Raw genomic sequence first — 16,655 nt, forward strand, 5'->3', positions numbered from 1 at the left:
CCTTTTCCCAGCTGAACTGGCATGCTTTCGGATTTCATCATTCTCTGCTGCTGCGCCTGGTGGTGGTGGTGGTGCTGCTGCTGGTGGTGGTGGTACTGGGGGCCTTCCGCTGTGCTGCGGATGGGCACTGCAGGTGGAGGAAAGCTGCCCCCACTGGCTGGAGGGCCCACAGCACTGCCTGAAGCCATAGCTGGAGCAATCAGCTTTCGGCCAAAATTCAGCAAGCTGTTGGAGACTTTGTTGATGTTCAGTGGGGCAGCCTTAGCACTGGCACTGGAAAGAGAAAAAGAGGAATCATCAAATCCTTGCCAACAGTTCAGAGAGACACAGCAATGCATGCATGCATTGTTTTTCAAAATGGGGGAAAAAAAAAACAAGAGTTGAGCAATACAAAGAGCATGCTTTATTACAGTCACGCTGGAACATACACAGGAGCCACAGGGATAACATGGTGCAGGTTTTTCCTAACCAGTAGTGGTGAAAGTCTTTTGGTCCTTTCATACTGAAAAATGCAAACTAAACTTAAAGAATTTTGCACCACTTTTCTTAAATTGTCTTCTTAAATGAAAAAAGTGTCAAGAAGCTATCCATGCTTTAAAGTATCAGAAACATAAGAAAACTTTGACTTTCTGCACTTCTTATTCCAAGACTACTTTAATATTTATTTCTGTTAGATTAAATTCTCTTAAATGTTTACAGTAATTCAAACATAAACATTTCTTTTAACAAATAAAACGAACACCAGACTCTGCTTTTAATTTGGCAAAGCTACATGTCTTTTGCTCTTATTTCACCCTCTGCCCAAACTAGTAATTTCAAGCCAAGTGCTTTGTAAAGGGAATCCTGATTTCAAAAGTGATTTTGGCTGAAGAATGGCTTCAGGATATAACACATATACTGGGTCATGATCCTTATCACTGTTACCTTTTATTTTTAACTACAGTAAATATTTAATTCACTTCAGTTGCACGCAACGTTAAGAATGAGAAAATTACCAAACCATTTAATTTGTCTAAAATAAAGAGGCAAAGCAGCTTCTAATTCCCAGTGTAAGTGTTCACATAACCCAGAGATCAGCAAAGCCATTCTCATTTGCTCATGCAATATTTTCCTGTTTTATATAATTAATGCTTGAAAGACCCTGCACAGAAATCTATCACAATCACAGAGACCTTTCCACTCCTGATGTTTTATTTTACTGATCCACACATCAGCGATATAAATAGCTGCATTTAAAAAATTTGAAGAAATATTTAACTAAAAACAATACAATTATCTTACTGGGGAAAATAGTTTCACAATGCTTTGGAGTAAAAAATGAATTACAAACAAATTAATATAGGTGACTTGTAACTTGTGCATGTTCCTGAAAAAGTATTTTTGATGTTAGCTTTCATATCATTTTCCTGGCTCCATATATCTGTATTTTTTCAAATACACAATATGAACACATACATGTGTATAGAACATAACCAGAAAATAACAACAGTTGAGTTGTTTAGAAAAAGGATAGATAAGATTAAAATGAGAGAAAGCAGAAGAAAGTATGTAAGCTTGCAGACTTATGAGATAGGGCTCTCCTGCCACAGACTGGTGATGAAGAGAGCATGTCATATATTTCTGAAAGAGCAGCAGTGTGGAGAATGATTGCTGAATATTGTCTACAGGATATTTCCATGTCTCCCCATTTATTAATTGCCACCAATATTGCAAGAAGTTTTTCTGTAGTCACCTCAGAGTAACAGACAAAGTAACTACAAAAAGAGTATTTGCAGGCTTATAAAATGCCCCTGTAGGGGACCCAAATGGTTTCAAAAGCAAATTAAATAGTCCTAATGATTTTAAGAAGGGGACACCATTTAGTATTTATTAAATTTTACTCTGCAGAGTAAAATTACTTGGCAGATTTGGTTATTAATCAGTTCCCCAGGGTATGCAGAGACACTTAGTGAAAAAAAAGAGGTTTTCTTGATTCCATCACATATGTGGCCTCAGAAGAATCAGTACAGAGCCTTTTGTTTAATGATTTCTCCATTCCATAAAGAACACACAGACTGTAGCTTTAAAGGTGGAAGAGGAAGCATCAAATGCTGCCTTAGCAGATATCAAGCAGATATCAATAGTCTGCAATGAATCTAATTGCCTCACTGATTTCAGGGCCATATCAGTAATAATTTGTTGAGATTCAGAATCTGAACATTAGTGTATTTGGCATATGTTTTCTCCTTGGTTCACCAGGACTAATCCCCAAGACTAGGGTGCTATGAATCCTCACTCGCTTGAACTTACCTTACAAAGAAGATAATGCCTTGCCTACTGAGTCCTAGATTTGCGTTGCTTGAAAGTTTGGAGCCTTGACAATAAGTTAAAAAAAAGCTTGACTTTGCACAAAAAAATGGTATTTACTGGAAGCAGAGCTTTTTCTCAGAGAGTACATAAGCAACAAAGTCACTGGATGCTTTGAGTTAACTGCATCAGTGGAATCCTGATGTTCCACGGATGCTTGAGACAAAGCTTTTGTAAAGAAGCAAGCAGAATAGAATATAATGTTGAGATCACAGAAACTCTAAGGTTCATTTGTTTGTGTATTTGTGTCCACTGGCTTGTTGCTTTTTTTCAACTGTATGTTTGCCTAATAAAAAGAATCAGTTTTCCTTCTATGTTGTGTCACTTGCTGCTTTGACATATATGTAGATCAGAAGTTAGATTATCTGCATTTTTTGGATGGTGTGAAAGACACTTATTGAGGTACTGTACTAAACAGAAACAACAAACACCAAAAATCTTCTCTAAGCCATTGTGTTCAAAACACGAATTCAAAAAATGCTTTCAACAACAATATGCAATGATGTTTTATAATTATTTGAGAATTAGAAAGAATAGTTATTGCACTTCTTAGTACCTCTGTATGTCTTGGCTCTGAACTGACTGCTAATGATCAACTCAGAACACATATACATACATGAAAAATAAGTAATGATGCTATCTATTTTTTGTTAAGAGGTCGTCTTAACAAATGTATCTGTAAGTACAATTCATTGTGTGATTTCACTGTGTTGCAGCTTCAGAAAATGAACAATAGCAAGGTGTTAGATCTCTGGAGAAGGCATGAAAAAAGCTGAAGTTCAGGAAAATAAGAACAATGTATCTATTTCTTACTGTTTAAATGTCTGATATATTAACACAAAGGATGATTACAGCCATTAAACACGGATCAATGTCTACATTTTAGCCATCTAAATGTATCAAACATACACAACAATTACAAGAAAAATGCTGATTATGTTGTACAGTTATCAGCAGATGCATTTAAAAGTAAGGCATCAGTTTAAAAATATGAATATCAAGGAGACGTGAATTCCATCTATGAAGCAAACAATTTCGTTTCATCACAATAAGCATCATTGACCTTGATTATGAACGGTGTATTTTTAAACTAGCAGTGGGAAGATGATTCAATCTCTGCAGTTTTCTGCTAAGATAAAAATGTTTTGTTTTAAGCAAGCCTTGTGCAAAGGCATTTCTCTCTTCAGTAAGTAGCCATTATGAGAGATGAGAGAGAAATTTATTAATATGACAGATTAAAAAATGTTGTATGTGATAAAATAAGCAATACATGTCAGAGATTTGTGAAGATATTTTACATAGAAGCAATACATGTTAGAGAGTTTTAAAGATATTTTAAATATATTACTGAGTCTGTGGAATTAAAGATGAAAATGATCTGTTAGCTTGTCTAATCCATCTCTCTGCTCACTTCAGAAACATTTTCTGATGTTACATCCTCCAATTCTCTCTCTATTCTATATCTCTAGTTCTTCTCTAATCTTATCTAGATTTACCACGTCTGACCTACTCTAAATGGTCCTGCGTTGAGATAAATTTCTCATGAGTTACTTCCCTATCTGAACTATTCTAAACAATTTCTCCTGTGTGTCATGAGTTCACAGATTTAGTGGCTGTTTGTGTCCTTAGAATTTAAGTTTCCATCAGGCATCACTCCTGTTTGGGCTTTATGACTTGTTTCCACCCAAAATCCTTGAAATAATTATTCTGGCATTTCCAAATTACTATTATTTTTTAATCTGGGGCAAGTCTTGAGACCATTTTAAAAAAAGTTAAATAAACACAACAGCTTTTGACAACCAAGGGGAAGCAACAGTCACCTGCCATCAGCGTTGGCCATCCTGCCAGGGCACAGGCACCACTAGACTACTTACCAACAGATAAAGTCATATTGATACAAGACATTTCTAAAAAAAGTGAGGAAGGAATGTTGAAAAATGGTTTAGTAAAAATTCCTTCAAACTGTATTTACACTAATTTAACTTACACAGCTTGTGTTGCATTGATATGCAACGCAATTGTAGTGCAAATAGATGTGCTACTGGAAGTAGCTCAGCTACAGGACTCACATCAATGTTTTACCCCTTGCTTTTAGTATAAACATCACTGTATATGAATCATCTTAGCCTTAAAAAAGGAAGCCAGTGATCTGACCAAAGCACTATCTGTGAAACTTCCATTTTTCAGGTAATAGTAAGGTAAAGATTCAAAATAAATTTAATGAACTAAGCACATGTGCTTCTAACACTGATTATGCAATTCTTGTTTGGGATAAAAGTGACTTATGGAACATTTTATTTATGTAAGATATTAGTTCAGTGAAAACATCTTCAGAAATAGCTTACCGGGTTTTATTCATCAAGTCTGCTCCACGTGCTTTGTAATAATCTAAATTTTGTTGGAACTGGTGAGTCACTGGTCTTGGATTTTTCTATTAAAAAAAAAGAAAAGCATTATCTATTATCTTAACTTAAAAATAAATCAACACTGTACAGGATTCAGGATTTTTCTGACAGATTTAAAGCAGAGACAAGAAGTATGTTTATTAATGAAGATTAAAAATATAAAGAATAATTTATTTTCCCAGGATCCTGGTTTCTGAGGGCCGTAATGGTAGTTACATAAAAATTCAATCTTAAAATCTTAACACCAAATGTTACCAGTTAGCTCTTCATGCTTACAGAAATCAGTGTTTTTTCACACAGGGAGGGCATCGCTGGCTGCTGTGAGACCTCTTCTAATGAAATTAGTAAAATCTGGCAAAGTTCAGACACTGATCTCACTGATCCTTTAGCTCTGGTACAGAATTTTCCCATCACCAAGGTAAAATGACATCGTTTTAAAGAAAATGATAGTACTAAGGACAAACCAGAGTTTACATATTGCAATGAACGCATTAGAAGCTTAATTGTGGGCTAAGCCAAGAAAGCTATCGAGAGCCACTAGATGGCACACGGAGCCTTTCTCTCTGACTTTCTCCTTAATACCGAAGCCACAAACAGCACTGTTCTGTAACAATTTTTTTATAATTAATATCGAAACCAGAAGCTATTTGTTAGTTTCCACCTCTGCAAAAATGAAAGTATTTCATTGAAGCCCACTGCCTCCAATAGCTCTGAAATCATCTTTTCTGGAGCTGATATTCTGCTGAATATTGATGAAGCACAGAGCACAGTATTACATAAAGAATTTTGATTGAATTAATGCAACCTGAAGGACACTATCTGAAAACTTTTTTTTTTTTTTAATTTAAAGTAAAAAAGTGCATATGGTTTAATCTAAAATAGCAGAGAGCTACAGAGAACCCCTTATATATATATAAATTAGAGGAGAAATGGTTTAAAGTAAAGCATTTCTAGTGTAAGAAAATAGAAAATGATAAATTTCAGTGTAATGATCAGATATACTGCACAAAACAGATCAAAATACTTTCTAAGTACTTGCTTCAAATGTTGGCTAATTTGTAGGCTGTTGCCTTATATTCTGATCTGCCTTCTGAAATCCTGTTAATAGTAAATATAGTTTTAGTGAACTCACTTCCCATGTAACTGCAAATAACCCTCCTTCCTTGAAAACCTTCTTACTTTTGAAGGAGGAATAGGAATTGCATTTTAACAAGCAAACTATTGCATGTGTACAACAGGAGAGAGGAAGACTTAAGAAGGTGGTAGGTATGAAAAGGCAGGATGATTTGTGGGGTCAAATTTAAAGCTGGGAATTTCCAGATCATTTCATGCAGTCTGACTTAATCTTGTATGATATGTCTCTTTTCCTTTCTTTGGAAACACATTAAACATTTTAAAAATATATCCTGTTTGTGATGTTCATCATTAGAAAATGAAACAACAACTAAAAGCTATTAGACAAGCATTAAAAAAATTCTCGTCTATTCTACCACCCACATTGTAATGGCCGCTGTACATTTTTCTTCTCTTGTTATAAAAACAATATTTGCATAACTCTACCCATTCATATGGCTTGTAAGTCAGTCCTCATCAACTGACAGCAATAACAATGAATCAGCTTTAGTTACTATTGCTCTAGTTTGGTAATTCAATGCATTTCTATGATAATCAAATCCAAACTGACGTGATGAGGATAACTGATGGTTCTGCGACTACTCTGCAAGCAATCAGTGTAACTTTTCTCCCATGAATTAAATAACTTTTTTCTTCATGTGACTTGGTGTCCATTTCCACACGGTGGAAGATAAGAGATGGACAAAATAGCTGGCACTTCTAATTCAAAGGGCAGCCCCTTTTGAAAAACTCACTTTGCTACTTGGTTTTGCAGTCTGTTTCCAATAACTATGTTATTTTAAACCTGGCAAAAACAATGGAATTTCTGTTCCACCTCCAAATGAAATAAAAAGAAAGATTATTACACTTTGCTTCTGTAAAAAAATAGAAAAAGAAGAAAAAGGAAAAGATCATGTGGAACAGTTTCTTGAAACATATTTATGCAGAAATGACAAGCAATTCAAGACACGAAAGGCTGATCTGCTATCTAAGCACTTAAAGCCATTAATAGTAATAATGATCTAACTCGAACATATGAATGAGGCTTAAGCATTACTTTCACAGGGGCCTATTTAAATTCCTGTGTGGTTTAAAAGTATCAAAGGAAGAAGCAGTTTAAAGTAGTATTACATACAGTGAAAAAAAAGCCCTCTGAAAAAATAATGTTGGAAAAACAACATTAGAAATGCAAGATAGTAAATACCAGGGGTTACTACTACAAATCCTTTTGTAACAAACACTGTGAAGATATCCTTCAAGGGAAGTCCATTACTAAAAACAAAACAAAACAAACAAAACAACCCCTGACATACGTTAGCAGAAAAATATCTGTGCAACTTTACCACAGAAATGTTAAATACTTCCGGAAAACAGCACTTGAGGCAGCAAAAAAATACGGTCTATGAGTTATATTATGATAACATCCTTTAAATCTCACATTAATTTTTAAGTATTTCAGTAATTTAGATATAAGAAGCAGAAAGGAAATCCTACAGTTACATCTCCATATGTATTTTAAACTAATTCCCCTGTCTAAGCATGCAGTTTGATCCATCCTGTATGTTACATGACATGTATTAGAACAGAAGATTAAACAAATTTATTTACAGCAAAATATAGCTTTGTTGTCTAAAATATTTACAGTAGCCACATTTTTTTCCTAAACAGTGCAATTTAGAATGATCCCCTTTATATTTTTATCTATTTAGGCTAGTAAAGATTTTTTTTTTTTTTTTTTTCAAATTTTGTAAGTACTTTGACTAGTACCTCAGATGAAATGTTTTTTCTTAAGTGGAAAATCTTGTTAAAATGACAGGAGAATCAACCCTTCAAAATAGTAATTTGTTGAGTCTCCCTAATAAATTGTGTAGGGCATTAATTAAATAGATTAACACATTTACTTTGTTTTCCCTTCTAGGGAAACAGAGTGCAGGAATCCTAGAGAAAAGTTGCCTGTGCCAATACTACAATACTATTTATTTATTTTTAATTTGTGTATGTCTCTTAAGGATTAGCCACAGAGGTATCTTACATTGTTTCAGGTATCTCTTAGGTACTTCTGATTCTGAGCCCTTTCTAATTTTAGAAGACAGAAGCCCAGTACTACCTCATTTTCAGGTTGATTGCACTGTTCAAAACATCCATAATGTGTGAGTCCCCTCTTCTACTCTAAGTCACCAGCCGATATACTCACTCTGAATCCCAGGGTTGGCAGGGAGTTCTTGGGGACTTCCTACTTCGATTTATTGGAAAAGGGCTGGAGCTCAGTTAAACGTTAGCTGCTCTTTTCCCATGTGAGGGGACTGAGGATGGGGTCAAAATCGCATTGGATTTAGCACAAATTCCCTAAACTTACACGAACTGCTGAAAAACTCTTAAAATTCCCACCAGCTAAGGACTGTGCTTCATACACGTAAGTTCTCCAGTATAAACCCTTCCCTCCTCAGCCTCCAGAGACATCCCGCATAGGATTACTGACGGAGCTGGTAGGATACAGCGAAACAAGCTTGTGGGACACGAGTCACAGGCAGATTGCTCTGCAGCCTATCAGGAAAAGCATGCTGCTGCTGTAACGTAATGTTTAACAGTTTGAATACACATTATTTGCAAAAGTTTCCATGCAGGTGCTAGCAGAGGAACATATACAACACACTTTTTCTTCTTTGTCTAGGTGTTTCCCCCCTTTTTTGCATATTAACAGAAAAAAAAAAATCCAAATTTGCACAAATTCTGAAGGTTCAGGGTAAGAGATAACAATGAGAAAAGATTTTCAGTATGTCTGATGAAAAATGAGACTTATTTTACTGAACATGCTATTGCCACAATGCCAAGGGAAAAGCATTCGTCATTAGAGAAATGAATTGCTCAGCTGTTTATAAGCAAAAAGCTCTGGGGGAATTTCTCAAGGCCCAAAACACAAAGCATTGCAGGGTTACACAAACATATGTTGCAGGTGTTTTAGGGTAGACAGGTGGGAAAACCTCAACTACTGAAAAATACGCCACTTAATAGATTGTATCTGAAACTAGATAACCTAAATGCAACAGAGAAAAAAAAACACACACACACACACACAAAAAACAAACAGAACAGCCACAGTGAATTACACATGCACACAGCAATAGCCTTGCTAACATAATCATCTCACTAGAGCCAAACGGGACTTTTTTACAGTAGATTTTTTTTTTAACATATTAAACAAATGCTGCCAAATATTTTTCTAAATGAATAATATTTTAAGCCTAAAACAAAGGACAGACTGAATAATAAAAAAGAAAGATGATGATGAAATGTTATTATTATTATTATTTTATTTAAACAAATATTTTTAAGAGCCAGTTTGCTTCTTTTTCCCCTCTTTAGCTGACAGGACAGTATTAGATCTTTCACAATTCTCATACAGGCTCAAATACTTCTGTCTTAGAATGCTATTTGTTTCTTTTCATTTTTTTTTCTGATTAAATTTGGAGGAGCATATGACCCTATATTGAGTAATGCTGAAGGGGTCTGCAAAGGTTTACCTTTTCTTTCTAGATCACCTGTACTTGTTTCTTCAATAAAGGCATGAAATGGCAGAAATTTGGACTGGAGTTGAAATACAGCAGACCTAACGTGTATAAGCAATACAGTTTGTTCAGTTCTGCAGCAGTTTTTTTCCATTACACACAAATAATTAATACAAACTGCATACTAATAATTACCTAATAGCCTACCTAGCTGCAGGGAGAATTTAACCTTTCCTTTCTTTTTTTTATCCTTTTGTCATTTATCCAAGAAGCTGTCTCCACTCTTTGACTAGACTTATGCAGTACAAGCAATGGCTTAACATTACATAAAACATGCCAAACTATTTTGTATACTAACTAAGCAACCCATCCCAAACTCTAGAGCACCCAAAGCAAAAGTCACTCCCAAACCAAATCTCTCTTTTCTAATCTTCTTCCTCAGTTATACATTCTGCAAACAAGCAATCTGCTGAAGCACAAAAGGTGTTACATCCACCTACAAACCAGAGTTAAATACTTCTTAAAAATAAATAAAATAAATAAATAAATAAATAATAATAAAAAAACACACAAAACAAAACCAACAGTGAGGCATTAGAGGACGTGATGGGCAATGGCCAGTTTTAAAGTGGTTCAATGCCAATAGCTAAATATTACCCCAAACATAGGTTGACAGTCTGCATCTACCAGCCTTACATATGAAAGTAGAACAACATGGCAAGTATCATGCACCAAACTAATAAAGAAGTTCCTTTAATCACATGAGTCAGGAGATCCGTACACTAATACTGGCTTTGGCACAGAAACACCATAATCCTCAAACCGGGAATAATACTTCCTGTTTACATTTTTCAGAAAGATGCTGTGGGTCTCAGTCAAAGAACTTGTTATCTACAACATAATAACAGCATGAAGAATTATCATATTTGTTTATAAAGAAAATTAGGGAACACTATTTGTCTGAAAGAAGAAAAATTCCCAGAAAGAACTGAAAAGGAAAGAAATTCCCTTAATTGGGTCAATGCAGGAAGAAACCCCTTAACTCTGATCAAGCTGAAATAAATTAGCTCCAGTTTTGTTACATGACAACCCTTCATCCCCCTGGCAACTAGAAAATTCAGATACCAGGATGATATTTTAAATACTGTGCATTATGGTCTGTTTTTAACTTCACACACACATGCTTTCTCTCACATGGGTATTCTATGACAAGAGATGAAGAAATGAAAAAATGACAAGTGAGATTTAAAAATACTTCAGTGACTTGACAGAAAGAAATTTCTAGTTGCTTATTTAGGCTCCTTATCCTAAGCGACTGGAAAGCCTTTTTTTTTGCATTTATCATTTTACACCTTATTGCATTTTAACAGGTAGATCGAATCAGCCCACATCAGCTTTTATTGATATTCCAGACAAAAAGACTTCATCCTGCCAATGCTCAAGTTCACAACCTGCGTAAAATCCCCATCTTGTATAAACAAAATCGCTTAAGTACCTTTTAAATCTGCCTCTTAATTTAGTCATCTATTTTTCAACGGAACCCTTGGTTTTAAGAAGTAAATTAACTAAATAGGGAGGTATAAATCTGACAGCGCTCAGCCCTGCCCCGTGACAGATTTATGTGCTGGCATCTTGCAGCCCCGCGCGGGGAGGAACAGGAGTTTTACAACATTGTGGAGGAAAGATCCAGGCTTTTGAAGGGAACACACAGCAAGCCTTGCTTTAAACCTTGGAATGTTCCAAATTATGAGATTCAAAATATGACATCTTTATGTACAGAAAAGCTACCACATTATGGTTTTATTGGCACTCGTTTTGGACAACCTGTATAACTCACTGATGGCTTTGTGGGTAATGCAGTTATCTTAGGCTTATCCTGATAGAACCCTTATAAACACACTTACAGTATTACATCTGCTCCAGATACCTGCTTGTACACAAATCTCACATACCAGAGGAAAAAAATAAAACAAACCACACACACAGATTTTTTAGGGGTGATTTGGTTGTCTGCTATCTGGAAAAGAAACAGATTATATTCTGTTCTTCATGTAACGTGCTACGTAAAAATTTGAAAAATGTCCCCAGGGGAGTGAGAAAGGCCCTTTCAAAGAGCCACATGTGCACAACACAGTAAAAGGAACATGACATTGGTGCCTTCTCCTCCAAAACACAGAAGAGACACGCCAAGCTCCTGATGCCACAGGATGAGCAACTCCCTTCATAATGCGACTCCAGGAATGAGGGTACCACAGAGCCATATTGACCACTCTGCATATTAAAAACATCCAAGAAACCTACCTCAGTTCTCCAAACCTAATTTTCCTTACAGCAAAGGAAAAACTGTGTCTTTCTCATTTCTACCTTGAAAGTATTATATTATTTTAGAAGCAGAATGCTACAATACAGACTTACTCAAATCGCTTTTGTATGAAACAATTAATACATTAATATTTACGATAAAATATGTCAATACACAGCAGTGTATCTATATTTATATCAGAAGAAACTGAACTTAAATTACATCCTAATAGGCTGGGTACGACTCAATAGCTAATCTTTCATACATTATTGAAAAGTTACAAATCTATTTTTATATAACTCACAGTTTGTGTTTTGCAAATTGTAGTCAAATAAATAAATTATGATACAGAGAACTTTTGATTAGGTAGAATTAAAGTGCTTTAAGTGTTTTAAGTGCTTCCTTTTGATAAACAACCATGCATACTAGAAGTGATTAATTGAATTGTCAGGTTGCACACAAGAAGAACCATAATCACCTCACTCTAACACTGTTAAACACATTTTATTGCTGTAATTTTACAGATAATATCATTACTCTTTAGGAGAGGGTCAGTAGCTTCAGACGACTTTTTAAACAGAAGTAAACCGATCATTTGAAAGCAGCAGCCCCGAGAAACGCACATGTAGTAGGTTTTATTAGTAGCTAGAGTAATTAAGAGCCTGAAGTGCTTCAGTTTCTTGTTTTAACATCAAATGCAATCAGCATTGCTTTTACTTTGCTACTCAGGATATCACCTTGCTCAAAGAGAAAGAACTATTTGAAGTTTCTGCTTCCAAAAAGAACTTTCTCTTCCATCCTCTCTCAAAAGCATTTGCCCATTACATGACTAAGCTTATGAATTCCCAGTGAATATTAACAGAAATGCTGATCAGCAGAGATAATTCTCTTCCTATTTCCGAATTTTCCCCAATCTCCCCTCCAGCTGAACATGATGCTTCTCTTGATGATTAATAGGGAAGGCACCTTGAAAAAAGACATAACCATGACATATGCAAAAAAAAAAAAAAAAAAAATCAAAAATGCAAACTGTTTTCTTTTAATGTTTGCAGCTCTTAGTCCAGTTGATTGATCAGCAAGTACTTGCCTTGACAATTTACTGAATAATGGATGTTACTTGCTGTTCTATGCAGTCCTATTACATACTTACTTGAGTACTAGCTGAAAGTAGAATTAATAGTTTCTAACTTGCCTGTAGTTCTCACCTCTGAAGGAGAATGCACTACTCCACCTGTCCAGAAATTGCCAGCTATGCCACTAGCTCCCCACTGCCCTCCAGGCCTGCAGCTCACACCAGCAGTGAGAACTAAGAGAACATGTCCTCCTTGCCAACTCTGTTCTCGTTTTCAGAAGCGGGCTGCAGTGGCATTTGCTTGGCCCTACACGAAACTGGGACCAGTACTTTTTTTCTGCACCATCTTATGTGCCACATGGCTTTGTCTCAACTATGAGATATGTCATTGTTTTGAGGAAACTTTTGCTTTATCTTGCATTACTTACCTCCATTTTCTATTAATTTAAGTGCAATGGCTGTTTAAGTTGGATTGATGTAATATCTGTGGGCTTTTAACCAGGTAACTGGCCTCTGTATACAACACTGAAGGGAGAGCGTGACACCGTAACCAGCACTGTCTTTGGTAGCGAACCAGATCAGCTTTCCCCTTTGAGTGTTGACTACTATGTTATATATGATGCTGTGAAATGAGGAGGACTTTGAAGGATTTCTCATGTGAAATGTTTTGACTATATGATTACCCAACCACTTACTTTTCAAGAATTCTTCCTGAAAATACGATGGACATGGTACTTTGAAGACGGTGACTATTTCATGGTGGGTTGATTACACAGTTAACTAATATGGGGAGGTTGGGATTAACTTTGGAATAGATGAGAAAGTTATTGTACTATGAGTTTGCTCACACAATATTTTTTATATTTTAAAATACACAGGTACACTGGGAATGAAGGTTCTGAAACACGTATACAAAAACAAAAAGGGTTTGTAATCTATGGTACACTTTTTTTTTGTGGTACTATGGCAACATGGTTATTCCAAGTAATTTATCATTAAACTCATAGCTGCCTGTCCTATCTTGTTCTCTTAACAAAACACGGTAACTTAAATTTAAAACAGTAATTTTAAAAACAAATCATGGCCTATTTCCTTGGAAAGCAAAAAAAAAATATTTCAAGAATAAGTACAAAGATTAAATTAATACCATGTTTTTTTTTTTACATCTAAAATATGTGCAATTCTTCAGTTGTGTGGGCCCAAATAAAAAAACCCTAGCATGCAGTTAAAGAAAAAACATCAGTTTATTCAAACAGAGGTGTTTAAATTGCAGCTAACCGTATTGTATTTGCAAATTGAGAAGAAAGACTATCAAAATACTTTGGTTCATTACAAGGAATTTCATGTGGTTGTAAAAGTGGAGGTCAGTTTGATGATACTGACACATTTTCATTCATTAAAATCTATGTATATTGCATTAAATATACAAGATTTTCCATGATCTTTCAGACATTGCAGGAAACAGAAGTTCACAAAGTAGTACCAATGAATCACGGATAGAAAATGCATTTGTTTGTTTGTTTCTCCTAATACCTTTCCTCCCAGATAAAGAGACATGCACTTAGCTTTTCTGGAACGTGTTTCCTTTATCAGTCATAGCCCTGGTCAAGGCAACCTCACACCACCACCTCATACTGCCTTGGGATACCCATTACTCAAAATTCATTTTTCATGCATGTATAGCTGTGAATCTCCCGAAAAATTAGTCACGTTCTTCATGATTGAAAAAAAAAAAAAAAGAAAAAAGGAAGAAGAAAACATTTGTTCAGCCCTCCCTCCCCCTTGTTGGTGCTACTCTAACAAAATGGACTAACCACCCCATGCAGTACCTTCCTGTGTTGGTACAAATTAATGAGCTCCTAATGCCCAAATGCTACCAGATTCTTACTTCTGATTGGATGCAATCTGGTCATTAAAGCGAGGTAATTAATGCCAGATTGCACACACAATGCTAACAAACAAACAAAACAACCCCAAACCTGTTTTTCTCCTGCCACAAACAGTGAAACAAACAACACTGACATAACGGCAGCTTTCAAAGGCCAGTTGCAGTTTTGCAGCAGCACCTCAGTTAATGAGTGTAGAGAAAAGGATCCATCTGAAGAAGAAAGTGAAACTCAACAGCCTTTCAGGCATATGAAACTAGCTTGGAGAAAACTCAGAGTCGGTGGCAGCTACTTAAGAAGAAAATTCAGCCGAAAATAAATGTACAAAGAGTTCAGTTCAAAATTTCAGTAATATGTTTCCCCCTTGTCACTTATTGCTCAGATTTTGAAAAGTGTTAAAAGCTGGAATGCAAATTTCTACAGCTAATCATTACATGAGTGATCATGACCATATATTTTTGCTCAAGTTTTCTGGCAGTCCCTGTAATTTCAGTCATGATGAACTAATACGACTTACTTGAAATGTCATATATGCTTCATCATGGATTTCGTTAGAATTTAACATTCTGCAAAATATATACCACCATTTTCAATGTCAGCAAATATCTTAAAATACAACATTGAAAAAACAGCAGCAGCAGTAATGAGAATATTATTAGCATGAGTAACTTCTATTTCTATTGACCAAGTACAGCAACTTTCTCTGTTTCTTTATTTAACTCAATGGCTTATGATGAGCAGTGTGTTAATAGAATTAAACTCTTAACATATTTGACAAAAATATTACGAATAAATACAGTTAGCTTTCAGACAAAGGATGACTGTCAGGTTCTTAGTATGTAACATAAAACAGAAATATTCTATGTAGTGCTTTGGTTTTGCAATAAGTCATTGTGATAAGGTTAACACTTCAACACAGAACAACATAGAAATAAGAACACCCAAAGATGAAAATTACTTTGCTTATGTTGCTGTATTAGAATTTTATTTGCTAAAGGGTGAAAACAGATTTGCAAAATTCACAGTTAACTTAAAACAATAGTTTTAAACCTTTTATTCCTAGCCCTGGTTGCCTTCAGGAAGGAAAGAACATCTGGTTATTTAAGGAACACAATATGTTCACATTTTCTATGACTTTTGTTTCTAATTGGGTTTTTAATTTTTTTTTTTTTATTTGAACAACTCTAGTTAGAACTATGTTTTTTAATCACTTTATATTTTTCAACTGCCCTATCTCTGTATCTCTACTTTTTAATTTTGCAGACTTTGCTTTGAAAATTAACAGTGCTCAACAGTTTTACAAAAAATGGAGGATATTGGCCACTTGTGGGATATTAAATACACAGAGACACACCTTCCGTAAATGCTTTTGGATATACAGAAAAAACCTTGCTTCATTTTCTCATTTCACATATACATACTTGCAAAACCCTGTTCTTTCGTAAGAAGCTCTACTTTTATATCCGGAAGGACTGTAAGTGCATAGAAGTAACTTTCATATAAATAATTGAGGTAATTATCTGTTCAAAGAAATGTGAAACAAATACTCTGCTAAGCAGGTTAACAATATTACCCTATGCAAAGACAACAACACTGATTTGAGGTTTTCATTCTACATTTTCATAAGAACTGGAGCTAGCCAAATGCAGAAAAGGCTTAAATTCAATTATTCTACATTGATCCATATTCAAGCCTATAAAATTAGTATCTCTCAGGCCCCCCTTCAGAGACAGGTGCATTTACTTTTTTTCAGCTATTACAGAGCTCCGTATTTCTCTTCAGTGGCACTGGAATCTATCAGGGACATGGAATATAAAATGTCCTCTCATCCCAATCGCCAGCCAGGATCCTCTAACTCAAAAGGAGAGTTGCTGCAAGCATTAGAATAATGACAAGCACAAATTACTTTTCATATTACTGTTATTACTGGATAATGCAAAGGCTTCTACTAGAGTTTGATTCCACAAAAGGTCAGAAAATTGTATTTGTCCATCTGTAAGAAAAAAATTTCCCCCATCTTTTAAG

The 16,655-nt window shown here is 35.2% G+C and overlaps 1 protein-coding gene across 8 annotated transcripts in view; it reads right to left on the reverse strand.

Annotated features, from left to right (window-relative positions):
- TBC1D5 (TBC1 domain family member 5) overlaps positions 1-16,655 on the reverse strand; it is a 319,441-nt gene that overhangs the window by 55,046 nt on the left and 247,740 nt on the right. For all 8 annotated transcript variants that reach the window (XM_035319863.1, XM_035319861.1, XM_035319857.1 and 5 more), the window contains 2 exons: positions 4,692-4,777; positions 2-273 (listed from right to left, as the gene is read on the reverse strand). In XM_035319863.1, coding sequence (XP_035175754.1) covers positions 2-273; positions 4,692-4,777 — 358 coding nt within the window. The remainder of the gene's footprint in view (position 1; positions 274-4,691; positions 4,778-16,655) is intronic.

Source organism: Oxyura jamaicensis, chromosome 2, assembly GCF_011077185.1.
Source record: "Oxyura jamaicensis isolate SHBP4307 breed ruddy duck chromosome 2, BPBGC_Ojam_1.0, whole genome shotgun sequence".
In the NCBI taxonomy this organism is placed as follows: domain Eukaryota; kingdom Metazoa; phylum Chordata; class Aves; order Anseriformes; family Anatidae; genus Oxyura; species Oxyura jamaicensis.